The sequence below is a fragment of the Scyliorhinus canicula genome, chromosome 5 (genome assembly GCF_902713615.1).
Source record: "Scyliorhinus canicula chromosome 5, sScyCan1.1, whole genome shotgun sequence".
Lineage (NCBI taxonomy): Eukaryota > Metazoa > Chordata > Chondrichthyes > Carcharhiniformes > Scyliorhinidae > Scyliorhinus > Scyliorhinus canicula.
The window spans coordinates 11,250,375-11,276,287 of NC_052150.1; the positions used below are offsets into that span (position 1 = coordinate 11,250,375).

Genomic DNA, 25,913 nt, shown 5'->3' on the forward strand with positions numbered 1-25,913 from the left:
GGATGAAAGCATATGAAGGAATCAAGGAAGAAACAGGACCAGCGGCAACTAACTAACCCTCTTGAAGACAAACACAGGGATGATCATCACTGAAGACCGCAAGCAGGTGGAAAGGTTGATGGGAGAGCTAACATCATCCATTGTAGACTTTCCTGGCAAGAAGGAGCTGGACAGCGAGCCCACCACAGTAGAGCTCAACAAGGCCATTTAATGTCTTGCCATAGGCAAGGCCCCAGGAAATGATGGCACTCCACCAGACATCATCAAATGTTGAAACCCAGCTCTGCTACAGCATCTCTCGTGAACGTTTATGTCTCTGCCGGCAGGAAAGATTTGTGCCTCAAGACGTGTGATAGTCACAGAAACAAAGAGGACCACGGTGACTGTAGAAATGAGAGGCATCTCCATGTTCAGTACTGTGGCAAAGGTATTAACCCGCACCATTCTGACCAGGTACCATGTATCTACAAGTCTCAGTGTGGCTTCAGAGCTGGCAGTGAATGGGATTTTCCCACTTCTACAGTTACAAAAGTGCTGTGAAGAGCGCAGATCATTCACGTTGCCTTCATAGACTTCACCGATCTTTGATCTTGCCAGCAGAGGCAAACTCTTAAAACCGCTGCAGAAAATTCGCCGAAGCCTTGGCTCCTGGTTGTCATTTCTTCTCTCCACACGAACGTGCTGTTTTGTCAGCTACAACGGAGTGAGATCAGACACAATCAGCAGCAGGGGATGGCAGGCCTACGTTCTGGCACCAACTCGGGCATGTTTTTCTCCATGCCGCTATTGCGCACATGTGGAGACTCCAATGAGGGTCAGAGCTGACAGCAAGCTGTTCAACTTGGCAATACTGCGTGTGAAAACCAAAGTGCGTAATGTCCTAGCCCACTAGTTGCTGTTGATGCCCCAAGTGCATCACCTACTTGTCCAATTACGACAGCTCATCAAGCGGCTCCCCGGATCAGCATGGCGTTTGGACCGAGTGTGCCAGGGAGACTAAAGTTATGGGCCAGGACGTAGAAACTCTCAACCTCCACCAACTTCACTCGGGATGGTTGTCGACTGCTTCACAGACCTTAGATCAAGAACTGCCAGCAACCTGTCCCTTCATGCAAAAATCAGCATCAAGATTTGTCACACCAAAGTTGAGTGTGGAACAAATGCAAACTAATCAAAATACAAATTGCTGTGTACCAGGCTGGTGTTCACAGCATTCTACTTTACAGAAGGCAGGGACAACTTACACAGGCCAAGACAAGTCATAGAATTCCCACAGTGCAGAAGGAGGCCATTCGGCCCATCAAGTCTGCACCGACCTTCGAAGGCACCCTAAATAGGCCCACTCCCACGTCCTATCCCCGTAACCTCATAACCGGCATATCTTTGGACACTAAGGGGCAATTTTAGCACAGCCAATCCACCTAACCGGCACATCTTTGGACTGTGGGAGGAAACCGGAGCACCTGGAGGAAACCCAAGCACACACGGGGAGAAAGTGCAAACTCCACAGAGTGACCCAAGGCCGGAATTGAACCCGGGTCACTGGTGTGAGGTAGCAGTGCTAACCACTGTGCCACCCTTTGGGCATCTTCAGTTAAGACTGAGGTCGATTTCTGGTGTCTCAAGAGAATTAAATGAATTGGGGAAACGGAGTCCAAGCCAAATATCAGCCATGATTATATTGAATTGCGGAGCAGGTATGATGCACGCCATGACCTACACCTGCTTCCAATCCTTATGTTATTCTGCAATAAATGGGTTGCTTCAAACAATTCCTAACTAATTAAGATAGTTCCATTTAGTTTTGTAATCAACAGGATAACACAAGATATGAACACCTTGAAATATAAAGATTAGGCTAAAAAGAAAATGGTTCTTTTTCTTTTGCTATATTTTAATGGTGCCATCAGTAGAACATAACAGTGGGAAACAAAGTGATGTGAATTAAGTTTATTAAAAACAAAAATAATGCAAAAATTCTTGAGTAAACAAAACTTGTACAAACATCAACGGCAAATGTCTCCATGACGCAGAATCGAACATTATCGCCTTGGTCCTCCCCGTCCTCTCCCACGTCCTCGTCCCCGGCCACGACCTCTCCCCCTGCCTCGACCAGCAACTGTCAGATAAAATTGGGAGACAACGTTAGTTAAAATGAACCAAAAACCTTGAGCATTATAACAGAAGCACAGCGATACTTTGGAATAGTAAGGAGGCAATACGCAAAAGTGAATACTTCACCAGCAGCTTCAGAAATGCTTACTTCAAGACTATGAATTTTAGTCGTTTTTTTCTCCCAAATATTCCGAGTTCATTTTAATAAATTTTCACTTGAACATTTACACATTGATTACGCAATGAACAGACAAGGAAACTATTGGCAACCAGAGGGGGCAGCACGGTAGCTTCACAGCACCAGGGTCCCAGGTTCGATTCCCGGCTTGGGTCACTGTCTTCACACTCTCCCCATGTCTGCGTAGGTTTCCTCCGGGTGCTCCGGTTTCCTCCCAGTCCAAAGATGTGCCGGTTAGGTGGATTGGCCATGATAAATTGCCCTTAGGTTAGGTGGGGTTACTGGTTTACAGGGTTAGGGTGGAGTTGTGGGTTTAAGTGGGGTGCTCTTTCCAAGGGCTGGTGCAGACTCGATGGGCCGAATGGCCTCCTTCTGAACTGTAAATTCTATGATAAGAACAGGAGGAAACCGTTTCACCCTCAGACCTTTCGCACCATCCCTGAAACCCAATGGTAGAAAAGTTCCCCCAGACATGTAGTGTGGATTAAATACAATATACAGCTTCAAACATGCTATTCAACGGTTACCCAATGTGGCCCCATTTTGATGACTCAGACTCGGTGTGACTAGAGGGAAATTTGGGGGTAACGCGAGCTGTTGAGCGGATGGTATTGGGTGTTAGAGGCTTCAGCTGTTAAGCAGGGGTTCTTGTTGGCGAGAAGACCAGGTTTGATTGGGATAATGCTTGCTGCTTGGGTCTCCTAAGGGAGGGGTGGGGACGACAGGATTTGAGCGCAGGGTAATTGATGAAATGTCAGGCTTTCTCCAAGAATAAAAATGGGATTCCTACCTATGGGCGGACTTTTCTTTGCAGCGGCAATGGGACATCAGAGAGCAGTCTGTTAGGTCACGCTCACCACAAAAACCTCAAGGAGTTAAAACCGCAGCTGAGGAATCAGTCCAAGTTCCATAAAGCCACAAGACGTAGGAGCAGAAGGCCATTCAGCCCATCAAGCCTTCTCCGCCATTCAATGAGATCATGACTGATCTGGTATGATAATCCTCAACTCTACTTTCTCACCTTATCCCCATGAACCTCGATTTCCTTACTGATTAAAATTCTGTCTATCTCAGCCTTGAACATACTTCACCAAAACCTCATCTTCCAATAGAAAGCTCTGCCTTAAACCCAACTTAACCGTCATTCCTTAATTGTTTTGGTGGATGTTATTTCCCACCAGTTGACAAAATGGGCTGAAACAATTTGTGAGGAGGGTTAAAGCTACCACACACTGACTCAAAAAAACAGAAGCAAAAGAGCCAATTAGATCGAGTCAGATTAAGGCGGCACGGCGGCGCAGTGGTTAGCACTGCTGCCTCACGGCGCCGAGGACCCGGATCTGACCCCGGCTCCAGGTCACTGTCCGTCTGGAGTTTGCACATTCTCCCAGTGTCTGCGTGGGTCTCACCCCCACAACCCAAAAAGATGTGCAGTGTAGGTGGATTGGCCACGCTAAATTGCCCCTTAATTGGAAAAAAAAATTGGATACTCTAAATTTATATTTAAAAAAAGAAGAAAAAAAGATTGCGTCAGATTGAATCCAGATGCTGACAATAAAAAGAGTTTGCTGCTCAAACATGGTCAGCCGGTCTACAAAATAAGACACGGTTTGAAAGCAAAGTTAATATTTGTAGTCAAACATTCCAAAGAACTCTCAGCAAACACCATACCTGCTTCTCTCTTTTTTGATTTGACTTTGGGCTCCACATCAACGAGCAGCGTGTCCAGCGGTAAGCTGTCTGGGAGAACAAAGTATCGAATATTGTTCCCTCGGATACTCAGTGTCTCCAGCTGTACAGGTTCTCTGTTCTTTAATGTCATCTTCACAGCTTTCAGGTGAGTATTCATACTGACATCCACACCTAGAGAAATCGAATGAGGAAATGCTTTACACCGCGGTGTTTCAAATTGGAAGGTGGGTCACCATTCTTTAGGCTGCAGACCAGCCGTCGAGTGAAGCTTCCCTGCAGGAGCCCCAGCAAGGGTGCGTTTCACCACCCTTCTTGCATTGGTGCCCAGTATTTACAGATGCGGCACAAACACACCCCCCAAACTGCACTAGGAAATAGAAATGAGTGGCTACTGGTTCCCACATCAAACCACCGACAGCGATCATGAACTTGCCAAATATTCTAAGAACTGAAATTCAATCCATAAAACACCGGACCCTGACAGGCAATGGGTTCTGTTGGACCCACTTATAATGCTGACTATAAAATAGTAGTAACACTAAAACTAAACACTAAATCGGATGAATAAGCGGTTTTAATATACTTCCAAGTTTCTTCTTCAGCAAATGATGATACAAAGGTGACATTGTAAAGATGTTTACCTGCTCTCCATTGTTTTCTCCAGTAGTTATTCTTCATGCGAGTACTGACCATATCAGACACCACTGCAGTTAGCATGATCCCTACCAAGCCACTGTCGAACACTTCACTCTCACAAAGGAATGGCGCATTAGTGTCAGCCTTCATTTAAAAGGGCAACACTTGCACCTCATTTCAGAAGGCTGCGGGTTCAATCCGTACCGGTGTGTATAACCTAGGGTGACACTTAATTGCAGTACTGACAGAGTAACATACTGCTGGAGAAACTGTTCAGATTAGATGATTAAACTGAGGCCTCGTCTGCCTGCTTCGCTGGGCATGAGGTCCCATGGCTTTATTCAAACAAGAGTTAGGGAGCTCTCCCCACGCTGTTGATGCTTCAACGACATCATCATGCAGGACCTGATCATTTATCTCACTGCCATTCACGGGATTTGTTATTTGCAAGTTTGTGACGCCACTTCAGAAGCAATCTGCTGGCCGTGAAAATACTTTTGGACATCCCGACGATGTGAAAGCCTGGATATAAATTTAACTTTTTCCTTTCAACAAATCATCTTCTTGTTCTGGCTATTTGCAACAAGAGACTCACTGTGCCAGTGACTGCAAAACTCACCCTTCCAATAGGTTGGAGCCCCACCAGAATAAACTATTTGACCTAATAATTGGTACCTGGGTTCAATTCCCTGGGTAAAAACAGCATGATGGCTTGCAGCAGACATTGTCGTCATTCATTCCAGCATTGCTTAATATGAATGGATAAACTCCCCCCCCACCCCCCAACTTCCACCCTTTAATAAAAGGATCTATTCCAGTCCACTGCCTTTCCCCATCCAATCCCCCATCTACAATCCAACCAACCCCCCACAAAAAAAAATTACCAGTAAATATGTTTAACCTCTTCATTCATTACAACCGCTGTCTCGAATATGATCCGATTGCATTAACAAACCAGTAACCAGTCATCTACTAGTGCTCTCCAAGCCCGAGCAACCCAAGGTAAAGTACAACTCTTTGGAGCCAAATTAAAATGATGCAATGCTGCAATGAGAATTGCTTTGGTGTCAACTTTCCCAGATGGTGGGCTAAAGTAACCAACTCCTGAACTCGGCTGTGTTACTGGAGAAGGCCCAAAGCAGGCCGAGCAAAATCGGACAAAACACAAAGAAAACCCACAGAGCTGAAGAGTGCTGCAGGCCATTTAGCATTCAGTCTGTGCGTATTTTGTTTTAAGAGCAATGCTCTCACTCTAGTGCCGTTTACCTGCAATGTTTTCTTTTAACTATTGATCCAATTCCTTTTTGAAAGTTAATATTGAACCCCCCACCCTATCAGACAGTGCATTCCAAATCCTACCAATTCGTAGCGTTAAAAAAAACTTCCCTTGATGTTGCCGTGTTTAGACATGTATGAGGAGTGCAAATTCAGCATTTAATGAATACAACACAATCAGAGTTCCAGACGGATGCCAAATCGCTAAATGTGGAAACTATATTTATAAATCCTAATGGTTCAGCCAATAAAGCAAGAGGTGAGCTTTCTCTTTACCTGTGATAGTTCCATGTACCTGCGTTCCATTCTTCAGCTCAATGGTCACAGTCTCATGGCTCAACTTCATCAAAAATCTGTGCAAAAGACATTGCCATTAAAACATTAGAAAGTCAACCACCAACTCATTGATGTATTTACATGAAAGATATATAAATGAAGGACGCTATTTGGTCCATTGAGTCTGCACATGTCGAAGAGCAGTCTGATTCATCTCATGCTCCCTCTTCTTCCCCCTTTCCCTGATTATTTTCCCTCTATTCTCTGGAATTTCTCTCATTCCTATTTGGAAGCTACAGAATCCCTACAGAGCAGGAGTCAGCGATTCAGCCCATCAAGTGTGCACCAACCATCAAAATAGCGCCCTACCTAGACCGACAGGCCCAAAGACGGAATCGAACCAGGGTCCCTGGAGCTGTGAGGCAGCAGTGCTCACCACTGTGCCACCCCTACACATAGCGACTGCTGAATCTAGTAGCTACCACCCTATCAGGCAGTGCATTCCAAATTCTAACACCCACTATGCAAAACCTTTTCTCAAGTTACCTCTAGTTCTTCTCCCATCACCTTAAATCCATGCCCTCTGGTTATTGATCCTTCAGCCACTGGGAACAATTTATTGAAGTGAATTTGATTTATTGTCACTTGCACCGAGATAGTGAAAAGTATTGTTCTCGTTGCAGTCCAGACAGATCGTTCCATACATGAAAAAACATAGGACATGCACAATACACAATGTAAATACATAGAGACAGAAGCACACGGAGTGTTGTACTACTCAGTAGAGATCAGATCAGCCCATAAGAGGGTGGTTTAGGAGTCTGGTAACAGCGGGAAGAAGCTGTTTTTGAATCTGTTAGTGCGTGTTCTCAACTTCTGTATCTCCTGCCCGATGGAAGAGGTTGGAAGAGAGAATAACCCGTGTGGGTTTGATTATGCATTCTTTGATTATGCTGCCTGCTTTCCCAAGGCAGCGGGAGGCGTAGACAGTCAATGGGAGGCGGGTTCATGTGATGGACTGGGCGGTGTTTACGACTCTCTGTAGTTTCTTACGGTCTTGGGCCAAGCAGTTACCATACCAGGCTTTGATGTGTTTATTTTTAGTTATTCTAAATGATTAGTTATTAGGGCGGCGTGGTGGCACAGTGGATAGCATTGCTGCCTCACTGGGCCTAGGTAGGGTGCTCTTTCAGAGGGTCGGGGCGGACTTGATGGGCTGAATGGCCTCCTTCTGCACTGTAGGGATTCTATAGAAATCTTTCCTTGTTTTAAAAACCTCTCAGCAAATTTTGGCCTGCTCAGCTCTAAGATGGACCTCAGCCTCCCCACTGGGAGCATTTGAGTGAACCTCTTCTGGACACCCAAAAGTCCTTTGTGAAGTGCACTGCCCGGAATTGAAGACCATACTCCAGCTGGGGACGAACACGCGTTTATTTTTTAAGAGGTCTAGCAAAACACAAGTGTCATATTAGAGAATCAACCATGTTTCCCTTGCACGATCAGAAAATACCAAGACAGTAAAGAAACCGAGCTGGTGGCCTGATAAAGTCACGGGTTCTGAAATTGTAGTCTGCAACCAAAAATTAATCATGGGCTGAAGCTTCTGTGGCATGGCAATCACCACTGCTGGAGGGAAGAGGGGTCAGGGTGGGTAGTCTGGGTAAAAACCAGGGTTGGTATGGGGCAAACAGCCCAAGTCCCCTTGTTTCTGGTCAATCAGAGTAATCCTGTCACGGCAGTCAAAACTTTCAACTCCCTGCTTAAGTACCCGGGATTCTGCTTACGTCGGGACTCTCTACAGGTCCCATCTTTGGGGGTGACCGGCCTCCAGACCAGGGCACGTGTATTTTTATCCAAGTCCTACTGGGCTACACAATCTGGGTTTTTATTCAGATATTGCTGATCTACACAATCTGGGTTTTTATTCAGATATTTCTGATCTACACAATCTGGGTTTTTATTCAGATATTTCTGATCTACACAATCTGGGTTTTTATTCAGATATTTCTGATCTACACAATCTGGGCGATTTTTCCAACAGTGTCTCTTTGTGTTCAGGTTGATTTTGCTTATTTCAAAATGCCCCTGTCTGAATCCAGGTGAAATATGCAAGATACATAATCGATAATGTTGCATTAGGTAGGATAGAACTGAATGATGTAAGTTATTGAAAAGGACAAGGAACAATGCTCAACGGGTAGAGCTAAATTTAGGAAGCTGAAAAGGGATGGTAAGTATCGGCAAGAATAAAGCCCATGAGATGAAAAGGAGAGTAGCAAGGTGGATACAAAACTGGTCGACGAACAGAAAACAGTACCAGGGTACAGTTGATTTTCAGGTTTGGAGGGAAATGAAGAGTGGTGCTTCCTCGGGGCCAGAGTTAAGACTACTGGGATATAGGTTATCTTCTTGGATATAGATTAATGACCTAAACATAGGTAGAGGGGGATAATTCCAAAGTCTGCAGTGGACAGCAAACCTGCTATTGTGCTAAATATCAAGAGCTACAGACTTCATGAGAACATCAGCTGGGGAAGCAAACAGCAGATTCAATTTGGCACAGAAGTGAAGTGTTACAGTATCATCCGAGCAATGAGGGGCGGCTGCGTAAACTGAATGAAACAATTTGAAAATAAGCAAAATACTGCAGATGCAGTAATCTAAAACAACTACAGAGGACCCTGGAATAACAACAGCTCCGCCGGCATCTATTAGGCGAGAAACGAGAGAAACAGAGACAGGGAGTTTTACCAATGCCAGTTTCAAGGGTGGCAACTGGGATCCATACTTCCACAGAGAGAGCCAAAGCACGGAAATTTTGCTAGACTTATAAAACACAGGTTGGGCATGGCGGCTGCGTGGTGTCAAGGTACTGGAGGCTGCAGAGAAAATGATATCGGGGATGAGTAAGCTCAGTTATGTGAATATTCCAGAAGATGGGATTGTTCTCCTTAAGGGTTGAGAAGGTAATGAGATTTGATGAAGTTCATGGATGGTTTTGAGGAGGATAAATGGTTTTGAGTGACTAAACTGTCAATAAGCAGAGAGCACAGATTTAAGAGAAATTACAAAAAATCCAGAAGGGAAATGAGGAGACACACAGCAAGACAGGATCTGGAACGCAGTGTGAAGGGGAGATCGAAACGGACTCAATGGGAACTTTCAAAAGGGAACTAGATAAACACTCGAGGGTCGGTTAGCTCAGTGGGCTAGACAGCTGGTGATGCAGAGCGAGGCCAGCAGCGCGGGTTCAATTCCTGCACCGGCTGAGATTATTCATGTAGGCCCCGCCTTCCCAACCTTGCCTGAGGTGTCCTGATGCTCAGGTTAAACCAGTCAGCTCTCCCCATCAAAGGGGAAAGCAGCCCATGGTCATCTGGGACTATGGTGCCTTTACCTCTACTGTACCGAGATAAATATTTTAAAATGAGAAAGTTGGAGGGCGAGGAAGAAAGGAGAATTCGATTTCAAATGGTTGGCACAGACATGATGGACTGAACAGTTCCTGTGCGGCGCAGTTATGTATGCTAGGCAGAGTTATGCGAGATCATGCGACACTGGAAGGGCCTCGTGTGTAGCTGTCAGCACATTCGAACATTGCTGGTAGACTATTTCTCTTCAATTATCATGAACAGGCTTGGACCTCACAGGGAATTGATTCTGTGAGAAGCTGTCTACTGCAAGCAGAGATTTGCCAGCAACTGGACCTCAGAATGATGGCATACAACCTATTTATAATTCCAAATTCTGGCAGTAATCATACAAATCGGGGACTACTTTCACTACCAAGCAGAAAGGAAAATACCAAAATATATCAAGCTGCTCTGAACTGATTTTATTTGGAGCAAACATATTAAATTAGCTACTTTTTCAGTTAGTCCCGAGAATCTGGGTGACACCTACTGTCTGTGAAATAGTGGCAAAACTACACTGAGGTCACTTAAAACAAGTTCCAATGAGGCCATGGATATTCCCCATCACCAACTGTTCCATTCGCAAGAGAGTTCCAACAGGGAGACTGCTACCAGATACACATTCAGTTCTACTGAAAGAGCACGGTAGTACAGTATTTACCATTCGGGTTCGAATCCCGGCTCTGGGTCACTGTCCGTGTGGAGTTTGCACATTCTCCCCGTGTCTACGTGGGTTTCGCCCCCACAACCCAAAGATGTGCAGGATAGGTGAATTGGCCACGCTAAATTGCCCCTTAATTGGAAAAAATAATTGGGTACTCTAAATCTTTTTTTAAAAAGTTCTACTGAAAAGTCATCAACCTGAAACGTTAGCTCTAGTTCCCTCTCTACAGGCACTACCAGACCAGCTGAGCAATCCTGGATGATCCATTCACAGGTCCCATTTAGTGAGATGGTAACAGTGAAAACACTCCATCCCATCATCTTTCCATTTGTGGGTGATACATCATTGGAATGATTATTTATAAAGCACCTTTAACATAGAAAAACATTTTGGAGTGCTTCACAAGGACATAAAAGACACAAACTTTATTGAGTACGGAAGGAGATATAAGAACACAGCATGTGCACTGTCTGCACATCTGAGCAACAGGCCATCATGTTCTGTACATTTAATTATTACAAATGCGCACACTAATGGTTAAATGAGGTTTACTGCCACTCAAGCCCAATAGCAAAGAACTAGTAGATTCCCTCAGGACAAGAATGAGCTAAGCCGGACATGACCAATCAGCCGGAATTCGCTTGTGTCACAGATCCCGGAGACCGAAGCTACGTCAGTGCTCAGCGTTCCTGCCGCTACCTCCACTCATTGATTCTTGCCTCCCTCTCACCTCACTCCCCTCCCTGAACCTATCCCTCCAGGACCCTCTTGCCCCCCCACCATTCACCGCCTTCCTCACCAGTCTGCCCCCTAGAAGTCCCCTTGTCCACACCCTCCCTCACAGCGTGGCTTTGGGAGAGGGAAGCAGCGAGGATGATGGAAGTAGCAGTGAAGTGGGGATGGGAGGGAAGCAGCGATTTGAAAGTTGAGTCAGGAGAGGTGGTAAATCGGAAGAAACAATGAACTGAAAATGGGAAGGAGCACGCGGAAAGTAAATTGAAAGAGTTAAGTTATTAAGTGTTGTTAAACGATTAAGAGTTACAAAGCAGATTTTATTGACCAGTTAATACCACTAATCTAGTCATTTTGCTGTAGCTGGAAAGATTGATTCCAAAGACATTAAACACATTAAAAACACAAGGATATTTCGAGGGAGTTTGTGAAAAGTTTTGGATTCGTAGCCAGGATCTCCAAATAATAATGTAATGGTTCTCATGAGGCTACCTAATGGAACATTTTAATCTGTGCATACTTCCAAATGCTACTTCTCTCCAATTCACGTTTGTATGCTTTATGAGAGAAAGTTTATTTAAAGTTCGTGACCTGGTTTATTACTTTACATCTTAATAAGAATTTTAATCTGAAAAAAATTGTAGGTGGACTAAATTTGAATTTGTCACCTGTACTGAGGTACAGTGAAAAGTATTGTTCTGCATACAGTCCAGACAGGTCGTTCCATAAGTGAAAAACATAGGGCATACAATGTAATTAAACATAGACATTGGGTGAAGCATATGGAGTGTAGTGTTACTCAGTAGAGAAGATGCATAGAGAGAATCAGTTCACTCCATAAGAGGGTCATTCAGGAGTCTGGTAAGAGTGGGGAAGAAGCTGTTTTTGAATCTGTTAGTGCGTGTTCTCAGACTATTGTATGTTCTGCCCGATGGAAGAGCTCAGAAGAGAGAATAAGCCGGGTGGGAGGGGTCTTTGATTATGCTGCCCGCTTTCTAAAGGCAGCGGGAGGTGTAGACAGAGTCGACGGATGGGAGGCGGGTTTGCACGATGGACTGGGCTTCACGACACTGGTCACTACTTCCTCAAAAACATCAACAGTCTTTCCCTTCAGGGATTCAATTTTCCTTTCACCATAACACTGCCTTCCCCACTTCCTGGATGAAGCCCCGTTACCCCCTTTCCCCCATTATAATTCATTTAATTTACAAGGAAACCGTGTCTCCAACCTTCACCCTCCTGTTCACAAGAGCAATCCCTCTTCAAATCCACACAGACATTCGATCTCTGTCCGAGTATGTTTGTTGGTGTGAAGAAACGACAGCCATTTTTCCTCGCTATTCATAGCAATTTTGAGTAAAGAAGACACTCGACAAACTCTAGTTATTTGTGAACTAGCCTGTTACTGGCTATTCTTACGTCTCCATCCATATGGTAACTTTTGACAAATATATACATTGTATATTTTGTTTCTATTGATGGTGCACATCCATCACGTTTCCTTGATAGCGGTGAATTCCACACAGGTATGGGACAAATTAGGGAACACTGCACAGTAGTAAAGCTGAGGTAGAAGATTTAGCACAGTGCGGAAACCAAAGCTACGTCAATCCAGCACTTGTACTATACACCGCTGCTCCAAAACTTTGCATCGTGGCTTAGCAGTAATTACTGAATACAATAAACCAAGGTAGACAGGTAATGCAACAGATTTACTAACACGACAGGTAGATGCTGAGCGATTGTTCCCACCGGTCAGGATAAGCGGCTGATCATTTAGGACTGAGATGAGAGGAAATTCCTCCACTCCAACGGTTGTGAATCTTTGGACTTCTCAATCCTAAAGGATTACATAGATACATAGACGATAGGAGCAAGGGGGAGGCCTTTTGGCCGTTCGAGCCTGCTCCGCCGTTCATCATGACCATGGCTGGTCATCCAACTCAATAGCCTCATCCTGCTTTCTCCCCATAGCCTTTGATCCCCTTCTCCCCAAGTGCTATATCTAGTCGCCTCTTGAATATATTTTAAGTTTTAGCATCAACTACTTCCTGTGGTAATGAATTCCACAGGCTCACCACTCTTTGTGTGAAGAAATATCTCCTTATCTCTGTCCGAAATGGTTTACCCTCCATCGGTAACATCGTCCCTGCATCTACCCTGTCTAGGCCTGTTAGAATATTATAAGTCTCTGTGAGATCCCCCCTCAAAGTGGAAGTTTCATTGTTAAATATATTTGAGGCTGGGATGGACAGAATTTTGGCCTCTGGGAAATGGGCAAGAGTTGAAGCCCAAGATTAGCCATGATCATATCCAATGACAGAGCAGGCTCGATGGGCTGAATGGTTTCCTCCCCCTCCTGGGTGGCACAGTAGTTCGCACTGCTGCCTCACAGCTCTAGCGCGTCACTGTCTGTGTGGGGTTTGCACGTTCTCCCCGTGTCTGCGTGGGATTCCTCCGGGTGCTCCGGTTTATTCCCAGTCCAAAGATGTGCAGGTTAGGTGGATTGGCCATGCTAAATTGCCCCTTAGGTGTCCAAAAAAGCTGCCTTTAAATGGGGTTATGGAGTTACTGGGGTAGGGCGGGGGAGTAGGCGTAGGTAGGGTGCTCTTTCAGAGGGTCGGTGTAGACTTGATGGGCCGAACGGCCTTCTTCTGCACTATAGGGATTCTATGATGCGTCTTGAATTCACATGAAAGCACTCTGCAATATGTCAAAACTCACGGCTTGATGAGGCTGATAGAAAACATCATTCGCTATATCTTCAGAGTAGTCAAGTACTTTGGTCTCATGGATTTGAATGTTTCTTTTATCCCAGTGTACAAATCCAGAGATACTGCTCAATATCATCCAGGATTCCAGTCCCTGATTATTATCCTCTGATGACATCTCATATTTAGACCAGTCTTTAATATAAGTAAACTTTCTCAAACTACTTTGAGTGGAAAGAAACTGGGCACTAAATCAGACAGTGACCAAACACTTGATCAAAGAGAGCGTCAAAGGTCAAGAGATTGTGTGCCTTAGGTAGGCAGTTCCAATGGATAGGGCAAGACAGCGGAATGGATCTTTACCCAATGCTGGAGGAGAGGAGAGGGAACACTGAAAGCCATAGTCCCAGAAATAGAGCATTCTGAGGTGGGAGGTGCCGGAGTAAAGAAGGAGCTTGCAGAGATGGAGTGGGATATCGATTCAGTTTTTGGATGTGAACTGTTGAATAATAGGTACAGTGCTAGAGTAGAGTTCTAACAAGGATGCAGGGCACAGGATAGGTACGACAAATTCAAACTGGTTCAGGTACATAGAAACAACACAGCAATGAAGAGAGCAGTTAACAACAAAAACATGGGTTAGGTTTTCAGCTTCAGCAGGGTCGGGCAAAGTCACTAGAGATGGAAATACGCAGTTTGGCGATGGGGCTGGATAGGTGGGTCTAAAACTCAGCCATGGTCCAAACAGGACAGCGAGGTTACAGAATCTGATTCAACCTGAAAGAGGGGGGAGATGTGGGGGTAGTGTGCAGTGGTAGTGTCGGGCACCTCTTTAGTACTGTTCAGCTGGAGTAGGGCAGACCCTTGCTGACCACTCGGATGTGGGTATGGGGGTGTGTGAAGAGCTCCTTGCTGACCGCCCAGCTATGGATATCCGGGGGGGTGAATAGCTGAAGCTCGACAGCCCGGCTTTGGGTATTGGGGTGAAGAGCTGAAGCTGGGCAGCCCCTTGCTGACCGCCTGGCTATGGGTATTGGGGGTGAAGAGTTGGAGCTGGACAGCCCCTTGCTGACTGCCTGGCTATGGGTATTGGGGGTGAAGAGTTGGAGCTGGACAGCCCCTTGCTGACCACCTGGCTATGGGTATTGGGGGTGAAGAGCTGAATCTGGGCAGCCCCGTGCTGACCGCCTGGCTATGGGTATTGGGGGTGAAGAGCTGAAGCTGGGCAGCCCCTTGCTGACTGCCTGGCTGTGGGTATTGGGGGTGAAGAGCTAGGCAGCCCCTTGCTGACCACCCGGCTATGGGTATTGGGGATGAAGAGCTGGGCAGCCCCTTACTGACCACCCGGCTATGGGTATTGGGGATGAAGAGCTGGGCAGCCCCTTGCTGACCACATGGCTATGGGTAGACATAGAACAGTACAGCACAGAACAGGCCCTTCGGCCCTCGATGTTGTGCCGAGCAATGATCACCCTACTTAAACCCACGTAACCCGTAACCCAACAATCCCCCCATTAACCTTACACTACGGGCAATTTAGCATGGCCAATCCACCTAACCCGCACATCTTTGGACTGTGGGAGGAAACCAGAGCACCCGGAGGAAACCCACGCACACAGGGGGAGGACGTGCAGACTCTGCACAGACAGTGACCCAGCCGGGAATCGAACCTGGGACCCTGGAGCTGTGAAGCATTGATGCTAACCACCATGCTACCGTGAGGCCTACCCCGTGAGGGTATTGGGGGTGAAGAGCTGGGCAGCCCCTTGCTGACCACCCGGCTATGGGTATTGGGGGCGAAGAGCTGGGCAGCCACTTGCTGAGCACCTGGCTATGGGTATTGGGGGTGAAGAGCTGAAGCTGGGCAGCCCCTTGCTGACTGCCTGGCTGTGGGTATTGGGGGTGAAGAGCTAGGCAGCCCCTTGCTGACCACCCGGCTATGGGTATTGGGGATGAAGAGCTGGGCAGCCCCTTACTGACCGCCTGGCTATGGGTATTGGGGGTGAAGAGCTGGGCAGCCCCTTACTGACCGCCTGGCTATGGGTATTGGGGGTGAAGAGCTGAAGCTGGGCAGCCCCTTGCTGACTGCCTGGCTGTGGGTATTGGGGATGAAGAGCTGGGCAGCCCCTTACTGACCGCCTGGCTATGGGTATTGGGGGCGAAGAGCTGGGCAGCCACTTGCTGAGCACCTGGCTATGGGTATTGGGGGTGAAGAGCTGAAGCTGGGCAGCCCCTTGCTGACCACATGGCTATGGGTATTGGGGATGAAGAGCTGGGCAGCCCCTTGCTGACCGCCTGGCTATGGGCATTGGGGATGAAGAGCTGGGCAGCTGTGTGGATACCAGGGGGGAAGCAGCAGAGTCAGAGATGCCTCCGGCAGTCGAATAGCATGTCTGTGAGCTTGTGGAATCGGGAGGTTTTAAGGGACAAAGTGTGTTTGTATTTAAAACTTTTAGAATTGGTGTAAAGACAAAGGGCTGGGGAGAGTCCAGCCAGCCTCAGCCGCTGGGAGTTAATGCTCCGTCAGTCAGACCAGGAGCAGCTCCAGCCCCAGGGCCCGGATTGGAAAGCTCCCGCCCGGCGTGGGCGCGCTGCCTAGGCCCAGGCCTCTGAGCGGCGGACTCTCCCAGCGCTGGCTGCCCGGCTTCCCCCCTCCCGGCCCGGCCACAGCTGCTGACTAGGCCCCAGGCCTAGACTACAGCCTCCCCTCCCTTCCTCATACTCCCCCTCTCCGATCGGTAAGTGTAGGCCCCGAGCCGCCCTCCGATGCCGCCGCTTACCGGACCAGCTTCATGATGGCGGCAGATTGTTCCCGGAGGCCGCGGAATGGAGACGGCCTCAGCCCGCCCAGCACTGAGCATGCGCGGGACGACCCAGCACCGAGCATGCGCGGGTGCCGGCAGCCCGCCCAGCACCGAGCATGCGCGGGACTGCCGCCCAGCACTGAGCATGCGCGGGTGCCGGCCGGTAAAGATGCTCTCTATCGCCCCCTTCAGTTTCTGTCTGGCTTCAAATGTGTTCCCAGTCCTGTTGGATAGATCAGTGTCCTTCCAACTCTTTTCCCGGCACCCATTTTTACCAATCGGCCAACCTTCAGGACCCAACCCAGCCGACCTGCGCGACCCATCATTTTCTGTTACCTTGTTTGCTGCTGACAAAAATGGAGTGGAAATGCCGGCATTGGACTGGGGTGAGCACAGTAAGAAGTCTGACAACACCAGGTTAAAGTCCAACAGGTTTGTTTCAAACACGAGCTTTCGGAGGGCAGCTCCTTCCTCAGGTGAATGGAAGAAATGGTTTTGGGTCCCTTTGGCCCTCGTACACGCTCCTCCAATGGAATCTGTTGGATGAAGGTGAAGCCTTCCGGTGTCGGAAAGTATGGAGTCTCCATCTGTCCAAAGTTCTGAATTTTTTTCCTGTATAATTTTATCAAATAACCCCCCCCCCCCCCAACTTGTAAAAAAAATGAATAAACTAAATGAAAAAAATGAATAAAACCCCCCCGAACTTGTAAAAAATATAAAATAAATGAAAAAAATAAAAATATGAATAAAATAAATGAATAAAAACCACTACAGAACTTGAAAAAAAAAGCTGCAACCGTTTAAAAAAGATAGCGGCCGCGCTGCGCATGCGCACCGATCATCGTGCGCGCAATGCGGGCAAATTTCTTTTTATATGTTCCCGGCCACTTGCAGCCGGCGTTAGGAAAAGCCGGCTGCTGCGCGGGGATTTGCGCGATCAGGAGTGCCGCGGACAGCCGCCCACGACCCACCCACGGATCGCACCCCTGACTTTGAAGAACACTGGGATAGAATGCAGAGCACAGCAACAAACTAATTCTTCATTTGAAGTTTTATCTACCCTCTGCACTTTTAAATTTTTGAGTTTGCTGTTGTGAAACTTTGGTATAAGAATCATAGAATTTTACAACAAAGTATCAGTCCTGTCATTTCCCTGTTCATAACCCTGCAAATTCTTCCCTTTCACACATGGGCAGCACAGTGGTTACCACTGCAGCCTCAGTGCCAGGGAACCGGGTTTGATTGCGACCTTGGAGTTTGTCTGTTCTCCACATGTCTGCGTGGGTTTCTTCCGAGTGCCCCGGTTTCCTACCACAGTCCAAAGATGTGACGGCAAGGTGGATTGGCTATGCTAAATAGCCCCTTAAGTATCCAACGGTTGGGTTGGGTGGGGTGACAGGGATTTGATGGAGGATTGGGTGTAGGTGGGGTGCTCCTTCGAAGGATTGGTGCGGACCTGATGGGCCAAATGGCCTCCTTCGGCACTGTAGGGATTCTAAACACTTCCCTCATGACAACACAAAATGAATCAAATCCAAGCTCTTCACCCAGTCACACATCATGGCGACTCGAGGCTTTTCACAGTAACTTCATTGAAGCCCACTTGTGACAATAAGTGATTATTATAATCTACACATATTACTGCGGATGCTGGAATCTGAAATAAAACAGAAGGTGCTGGAAAATCTCCAGCTAATGTTGAGTCTGGATCACTCATCAGAGCATCAGACTCTGCTGCCCACACCCTAACTTGTACCAAATCCCATTCGCCCATCACCCCTATGCTTGCTGACCTACATTTATCGCTGGTCTATATTAAACACCCTGTGGTTGTTGTCTTCATTGTAAAGCTAAAATCAGCAATGTATAGGGCATTTTACTGCAATTGATGAGGCCACACCTGGAGTATTGTGTGCAGTTTTGGTGTCCTTTCAGCGGAAGGATGTTCATGCTACAGAGGGAGTGCAGCAAAGGTTTTCCAGGCTGATGGCTGTGATGGCGGGACTATCATACAAGAGATTAAATCGGTTAGTACTATATTCATTGGAGTTCAGAAGAGTGAGAGGGGATCTCACAGAAACTTACAAAATTCTAACAGGATTAGACAAGGTAGATTCAGAAAGAATGTTCCTGATGGTGGGGGAGTCCAGAAGTAGGGGTCATAGTTTGACCAGACAACCCGGACTGTCATTCACCCGATGTCTGGACTTCCTTTATGAATTTATCGTATGTCCTATGTTTTCCATCTCCCACTCTCTGCTACTCAACCGGAAAACCACACTTTCATTCCCAAATATTCTCAATCCATTCAAAGACATGCCTTTGGAAGTTTCAATATACTAGCGCAACCAGTCACACTTTCCCCTCGTCTCAAAATGTCCCTGTTTAATGTAAAGGCATCAATTATGCAAGGATTGGCAAATCAATAATGAGTTCTTTATTTGAAGATCAGACTATATACAAACAATGGTAACTGGGAGACTAGTGTTAGGAAACCAAACACAAGGGATTTATATTTATATTCGTAAACATAGGAATTAAGGTATAGTTATAAGTGGATTCAATTGAATGTTTCTGTGCCTGGAAGGAACCCAAAATTAGATTCATGCTGGACAAAGGGTGTTTGTGTATGTGATGGGGTTGGTTAAGTTCCAACTGTGATAGAAAGAGCGATGGTGTGAAGACTAAATATAGTTGCTTAGCAACTATAGGCTTTTGGAGGGAAAATAGCTTCCCTTTGTTCTTTAGTTGGAGATAGGCAGCTAGAATGGGAACATCAGTGTCAGCTTTGCTAGAAGGAAAGCCATACAATGGAGTAATGGTCAAGGGCCAAAAATCTAAAGGACAGCTACTTAAGGAAATTAGAGAAATGAAGAGGAATTTCCAGGGAGCCTGAAGTTAAAGAAACAAATAGGAACTGGGAATAGAAAAGTACTGTTCATTTCAAGTCAGACAACTCTAAAGGAGCTGGCTAGTGAGAAGCCAGAAAGATATCTGAAGTGATTCCAATGTTTGTGATATGTTACTAGTTTGTGAGAGGTTAGTGAAATAACTGTGGAGCAATAGGTGACTGGATACCAGAGTGTATGTGTGTAAAATCAGTCAAGACGAGGAAATCCTAAAAGAAGTTGGGGTGAAAAGTGGAGTGGATTCACTGGAAGTGGAGATGGTCTGCTCAAGAGTCATTTGGAAAACGTGGAGTGGAATGCAACCTACTAACGGAAAGCCTTAAGGTTTTAAAATGTGTTTTTGGAAGTGGAGCTTGGAAACATGTGACAACCATCCACAGACACTAACTTGGGTTCAGAGTAGAGTGTCTATTCAACCATAGCCACTCTGCACGCTTTAAAAAAACAACTGTGTGATGAGACCATTGTAGGTTCAAATGTACTGTGTCATTCATGTTAATCTTAAAATCTGTGTAATTGTTAACTAAGGGGTCGGGTAAAGGAGCATTGTACTAGAACATAGAACAGTACAGCACAGAACAGGCCCTTCGGCCCTCAATGTTGTGCCGAGCCATGATCACCCTACTCAAACCCACGTATCCACCCTATACCCGTAACCCAACAACCCCCCCCCCCCCCAACCTTACTTTTATTAGGACATTACGGGCAATTTAGCATGGCCAATCCACCTAACCCGCACATCTTTGGACTGTGGGAGGAAACCGGAGCACCCGGAGGAAACCCACGCACACAGGGGGAGGACGTGCAGACTCCACACAGACAGTGACCCAGCCGGGAATCGAACCTGGGACCCTGGAGCTGTGAAGCATTTATGCTAACCACCATGCTACCGTGCTGCCCATTATCTATTTTATTCATGTTTAATAAAAAATGTTCTTGTTGTCAAAACTACTGGCTTTGTGACTGTTGCTCCACATTTTCTTAAAAAAAAATAGAAGTTATGGTCTTTTGAGCCAGTGTTCCATTCCGGGATCTTCCCGTCCAGATATCCCATCAACTGGGACTGTAACATTGTGTAGACATGTCTGCCCTGTAAGACTGCTGCTGTTTAGCCTCCAGAGTACAAGGGACTATACACCACATTCTGTCATCTCTTAGTGGATAGTTATAGACAGCAAGTTAAAATACTCCCTTAAGGGTACATAACAACAGTTACTGTCCCACTGTTGTGAACCTGTGGAATTCATTTACCAGAGTGCGGTGGATGCAGGGACATTGAGTAAATTGAAGGAGGAGTTAGACAGATTTTTAATTGGTTTTGGTTGAAGGGTTATGGAGAATGGGCAGGACGGTGAAGTTGAAACCAGGATGGGATCAGCCATGATCACATTGAATGAAGGTGTTTAGGCCCAGGGAGGCTAAATTGCCGACTCCTGCTCCATGATCATGTGTTCTAGGGAGGAGATGCTCTGGCTGATTTTGCAATCCAGCTCTTGGTCTGTAGCATTGTAGGTAACAGATGAGGACAGGTCAGCCATGATCGAATGGCGCAGCAGACGCTATGGGCCGAATGGCCTAATTCTGCTCCTATATCTTATGAACTTATGACAAGTAGAAATGAGGAGCAGTTCATTATTGAAGTTACGCTCTGCACTCCAAGTGAGAAGAGTGTGAAAATGGAACAGGAATTTAGACTACAGGGTGGGAGGGCATTCAACTATTTTGCAATTGATTAGATGCTGATCATAGCAGGAGTAAAATACTTCAGACGCTGGGAATCTGAAACAGGAACAGAAAATTGCTGGAAATATGCAGCGGATCTGACGGTATCTGTGGAGAGAGAAACAGTTACAACTCAAACGTCAAATCTTTTTCTCTCCCCACAGGTGTAGACCAGCCTGTTGAATATTGCCAGCAGTTCACAGCTGAGATGGACATATTTTTAATCAGCAAGGGACTCAAGGGTTGTGGGGAGAAGGCAGGAAAGTGGAGATGAGGTTTCTCATATCGTGGGCGGGATTCTCCCCTACCCGGCGTGACGGGGGGTCCCGACGTAGGGGAGTGGCGCCAACCCCTCCGGGGTCGGGTCTCCCCAAAGGTGGGGAATTCTCCCCACCTTTGGGGGCTAGCCCCGCGCCGGAGCGGTTGGCACCAGAAGACTGGCGCAAAAAACCAGCACCAGCGGCCTTTCAGGCCCGCCGCCCGGCAGCAGGGCTGGCCGAAAGGCTTTCGCCGGTCGGCGCATGCGCGATGTGGGTTTCTCTTCCGCTTCCGCCATGGCAGAGGCGGAGGAGAAAGAGTGCACCCAGGGCACTGACCCGGAGTCTGAGCGGGGGGCCCCGATCGCGGGCCTGGCCACCATGGGGGCACCCCCCAGGGTCTGATCGCCCCGCGCCCCCCCCAGGACCCCGGGGGCCTGGTCGCGGCGCCGATCCCGCTGCCACCAGAGGTGATTCAAACCTCGGCGGCGGGAGAGGCCTCCCAGCGGCGGGACTTCGGCCCATCCGGGCCGGAGAATCGCCGCAGGGGTCTTGCCGATCGGAGTGGCGTGATTCCCGCCCCCGCCAATTCCCGGGTGGCGGAGAATCTCTGCCACGGCGGGGGCGGGATTTTTGGCAGCCCCAGGTGATTCTCCGACCCTGCTGGGGGTCGGAGAATTTCGACCCATATCAGACATGATCTCATTGAATGGCAGAGCAGACTCGATGGGCCGAATGGCCTGTTTTTGCTCCTGCATCCTATGGTCTTATTTTCTGTTCTGCTGATTCTAATGTCAGCTGGCTCGTCCAAGATGGTTGTCTTTTTTTTTTTAAATACAGTACACACAATGACCGTCTCCAAAAGAGACAGCCAATGCCAGTCCCAACACTGTACCTGACGCCAAGTTCAAGGCTGTATTGGTGATTGTATTGTGAACAAACTGAAAACAAAAGACAATAAAAAAATCTTCATTCCTATTTCAATTTATTTGTTACTCCAAAAAGGAACACAAAACATAATACAGAGCAGGACAATGGAATGGAAATAGTTCAAAAACTGATTATAGATATTCACTTGTATAAATAGGAAATTGCTCCCAACATGGCCCCCTTCGCCAATGTCTGACCTAATCGCTTCCGTTACATTCCAGAGTTTCAATTCTGAAAGACAATTCGCTTTCGCAATTTGCAAAATACACCGATTGAATCACCCTCTACCGCAATGATTGGACAACAGTTTAAAGGCATCTTACAAATTTGCCACTCTATTGCAGTTTCAACCCTGCCTTGCACATCACCCAATGTCCAGTGAAATGGTTGAGGGCATCCACTGCAATTTATTGGACGATTTAAAGACATACTTAAATATGTTAAAAGAAAAGACAAACAAACCGATAAGCGAGGCACTGTTTGGGGGAAATATAAGATGAATCTGAGTGCATTATTTTGCTAATAATGACAAATTCATAAACTGTTCGATTGAGTATTTCAACAGCTCGTTGACGTTTAAATATCATTGTAATACTTAAATCGGAAGAGGCGCTCAAGCAAATGTAAAAATGAAAACAAGAGATTTCAACACCCAAAGTATGATATCATTATACTGAAAAGAAAAGGAAATAATGCACAACTCAGAAAAACAAGATATACAAGTTGATTCTGTAACATAATACAAATTCCATATTTGTCTAAAACTCACTATACAGTTTTGCAGGTAAATTACAGCCTCACCCCCCACCCTACCCAAAAGTTACAAATTGTGGCAGAAAGGATGTGAAAGCAGCATTAGCTTCAAAGACAGGACTGACTGAAAGAACTCGGATCATGCAACACATCGAAGTCCAAACCGTTGTACAAAACTTTGGATTCAACAGCTTGAAGTGTGGAAACTAAGGCTTATTTCCGCAAATATGTTACACTGCTGTGTCGCTATTTCATGATATATATATATATATATATATATATATATATATATACATATATAACACAAAGAAGCTGACTGGAAGGAAACAATAAACCTGCTGGATTTGAACCGATACCCTGTATGAAACACCCGAGTTTGTTTTTACATTTGTTATTTTTTTGGATATCAAATAGGAAGATCGCACGAGCAGGAGGTTTTAATTTCCTTTTTATTTCACTAGTTCTGGACGACCATGGAAGAGGAAGTTTATAATGGTTACAGCTGAATGCTCCAACTCCCGACTGCAGAGCACAACCGTCAGTTCCAATCGACTGTAGAAAAGAAAGACACACACCACAGCGTCTGGGGGCTGTGGAAAGCAGGTCAGAAGATCCTCCACATTTGCACAGAATCTTGGCGGCCAAGCTGCTTTCCACAGGTACACATTCAGTCCATCTTTTCTTTCTGGACCAGCTTGGGCGCATCAACAAACTCCTTGCCGTTGAAGAGAATGACTGCAGCAGTCCCAAAGCTTGCACTCCCCCAGAACAGCACGTAAGCCAAGGTCTCCGTCCAGGTGTCGCCTAAAGTCACGCCCCCAAAAGAAAAATTCAAGTGTGAAGTAATTGTCATTATTCGAAATAGCGGCAGCAGATTTTAAATCAAGGGAAGTCAGCGACCGGGAATTGCAAGCACATTTTAACAGCAAATTTCAATTTTAGGGCAAAGTCTAATTAAGCGCGATAACGACGTCTCCAATAACAAACACCTTAATTAACAATGAAATTGAGGAAACCTAGAATTTTTAACGTCATCAACTCTGGCATGCTGCACAAAGCTTTCTCCTCCTGCTGTAAGCAGTCACATCTCGTCACATCAACCGGCAAAAGTAGACAGGCTGAATGACCACACAGATGCAGCTGGAACTGAGGGGCGATCAAGTTTTATAATTACAGACATTTTATTTTTGACTTGCAAAAGGCACAGATTTTACACAATCTTCTGTTGACTGAAGTACAACAAAGAAAAATGAAATCTAACAAACAGGAGGAACGTCATCAGCATTTGACTCAACAGCTATGGGTAAGACTGGTTACCCAGAATAAGTAAACAACTAACACAGGCCTACTCCAGGGATTGAGCTAAATCTAGGTTTACGTTCCAGTACAGTACTGAGACAGAACTGCACAGTCGGAGGTGCTATTTTTCAGACAAAGCCCCGCCTTCCCTGCTCGGCTGGATGTAAAGGTCCCTGCACTACCTCAAAGGAAAGCGGAGCAGTTGTTCCTGGTCAATATTAATCCCTCAATCAACATCACAGGAGCAGATTATCTAATTGTTGGCACATTAGTGTTTGTGGGAGATTGATGTGCGCAAATCAGTTGCCATGTTTCCTGTAACAGTGACTACACTTCAAAAGCACTTATAGGCTGTAAAATCCATTGACGCATCCAGTGAATGTGAAAAGCCCTATACAAATGCAAATCGTTCTTTCATATATTTGAATGAATAAATTCAAACCAGCATTTTCCTCAATTCAAATTTGTCTATGAGCGTATCAATCTATGGCACAGAAACAGGCCATTCGGCCGAACTGATCAATGACAGCATTTATGTTCAGTGCCTCTTCATCTAATCCTATAGCATCCTATCCCATTTTTCCTCTTGGCCTTACCTAGTTTCCTCTTAAACAAAACTGTCCCATTCACCCCACTTCAAGTGACTGCTTTATCCAGGGAGTAGTTAGAATCATCGTAGAATCCCTACAGTGCAGGAAGAGGCCACTCGGTCCATCAAGCCTGCAGCAATCCTCCAAAGGAGCGCCCTACCGAGGCCCATGCCCCTACCCTATCCCCATAACCCCAATGAACCTTTGGACACTAAGGAACAATTTAGCCTGGCCAAACCATAGAATGTCGGAGTTTCGCCTGAATTCCATACTGGGTATATTATCGACTATCTTACAGTTCTTGACCTCTGGCTTTTGACTTCCCAGTCCTCTCCTTATGTCGAAACCCTGTCAGACACATTCATTTTCTTAAAGACCTCCATCAGAGTTCAATTCATTTGGGCTCAGTCTTCTGTTTCCTGGAGAAAAGCGATCCAGCCTGCTTAGCCTGATTGGCTCAGTCGGATGGATGGTCAGTATGGATAATGCCAACAGCACAGGGTTCTGGCTGGGCTGGATTCGGGGCCCGTCTCTTTGCCCTAACCCTGGTCGAGGTCATGGTGCTGTGGGGTGGACCCATCTTTGGATGGAGAACGCAAGGAGAAAATAAACTCTCTGGTATCCTTTTGTATATCTTCGCCAGTGTCCCTACTATCCTTTAAAATCATTTGGACTAGGAAGCATTCCTGACCCCTCCCCCAGCCTCCACCACCATAACGTCACTGAAGATTCAGCTGAAAACCTTGCCTATCATCATCCATTTTGAAAGTGGAACCGGTAATCAACCCCTGCTTGCGAACATGACGGAGAAGGAAAGTCAATTTCATATCACGGCTTGCAAAGGCTGTTTCTTTAACCAGACAAATTGCTGCTGATCTGCCTCAGTACAGGTGAGATGACCAAGATGCACTCCGGTAACTCTCCAAGGTTCCTTCGGCTGCACCTTCCAAACCTGCA

At 46.4% G+C, this 25,913-nt stretch overlaps 2 protein-coding genes across 3 annotated transcripts in view; both read right to left on the reverse strand.

Annotated features, from left to right (window-relative positions):
• Positions 1-1,882: 1,882 nt before the first annotated feature.
• snrpd1 (small nuclear ribonucleoprotein D1 polypeptide) lies at positions 1,883-16,587 on the reverse strand. Its single transcript, XM_038796568.1, has 4 exons — positions 16,473-16,587; positions 6,173-6,249; positions 3,965-4,156; positions 1,883-2,119 (listed from the first exon to the last, which is right to left on the reverse strand). Exons 1-4 carry the CDS (start codon positions 16,577-16,579, stop codon positions 2,043-2,045), a joined length of 453 nt encoding a protein of 150 aa, XP_038652496.1. The 5' UTR covers positions 16,580-16,587; the 3' UTR covers positions 1,883-2,042.
• A 5,763-nt stretch (positions 16,588-22,350) lies between these two features.
• LOC119965766 (phosphatidylinositol-3-phosphatase SAC1-like) overlaps positions 22,351-25,913 on the reverse strand; it is a 68,144-nt gene continuing 64,581 nt past the window's right edge. For both annotated transcript variants that reach the window (XM_038796571.1, XM_038796570.1), the window contains one exon: positions 22,351-23,871. In XM_038796571.1, coding sequence (XP_038652499.1) covers positions 23,735-23,871 — 137 coding nt within the window. In that variant the 3' untranslated portion in view covers positions 22,351-23,734. The remainder of the gene's footprint in view (positions 23,872-25,913) is intronic.

Excerpts from the sequence above, each read along its gene's own strand:
- snrpd1 (XM_038796568.1), bottom strand. The coding sequence starts at position 16,579 with ATGCTCGGTGCTGGGTCGTCCCGCGCATGCTCAGTGCTGGGCGGGCTG. Across the intron at positions 6,250-16,472 it reads GCCATCATGAAGCTGGTCCG|ATTTTTGATGAAGTTGAGCC; the intron begins GTAAGCGGCGGC and ends TCTTTTGCACAG. Across the intron at positions 2,120-3,964 it reads ATCAAAAAAGAGAGAAGCAG|TTGCTGGTCGAGGCAGGGGG; the intron begins GTATGGTGTTTG and ends TTTATCTGACAG.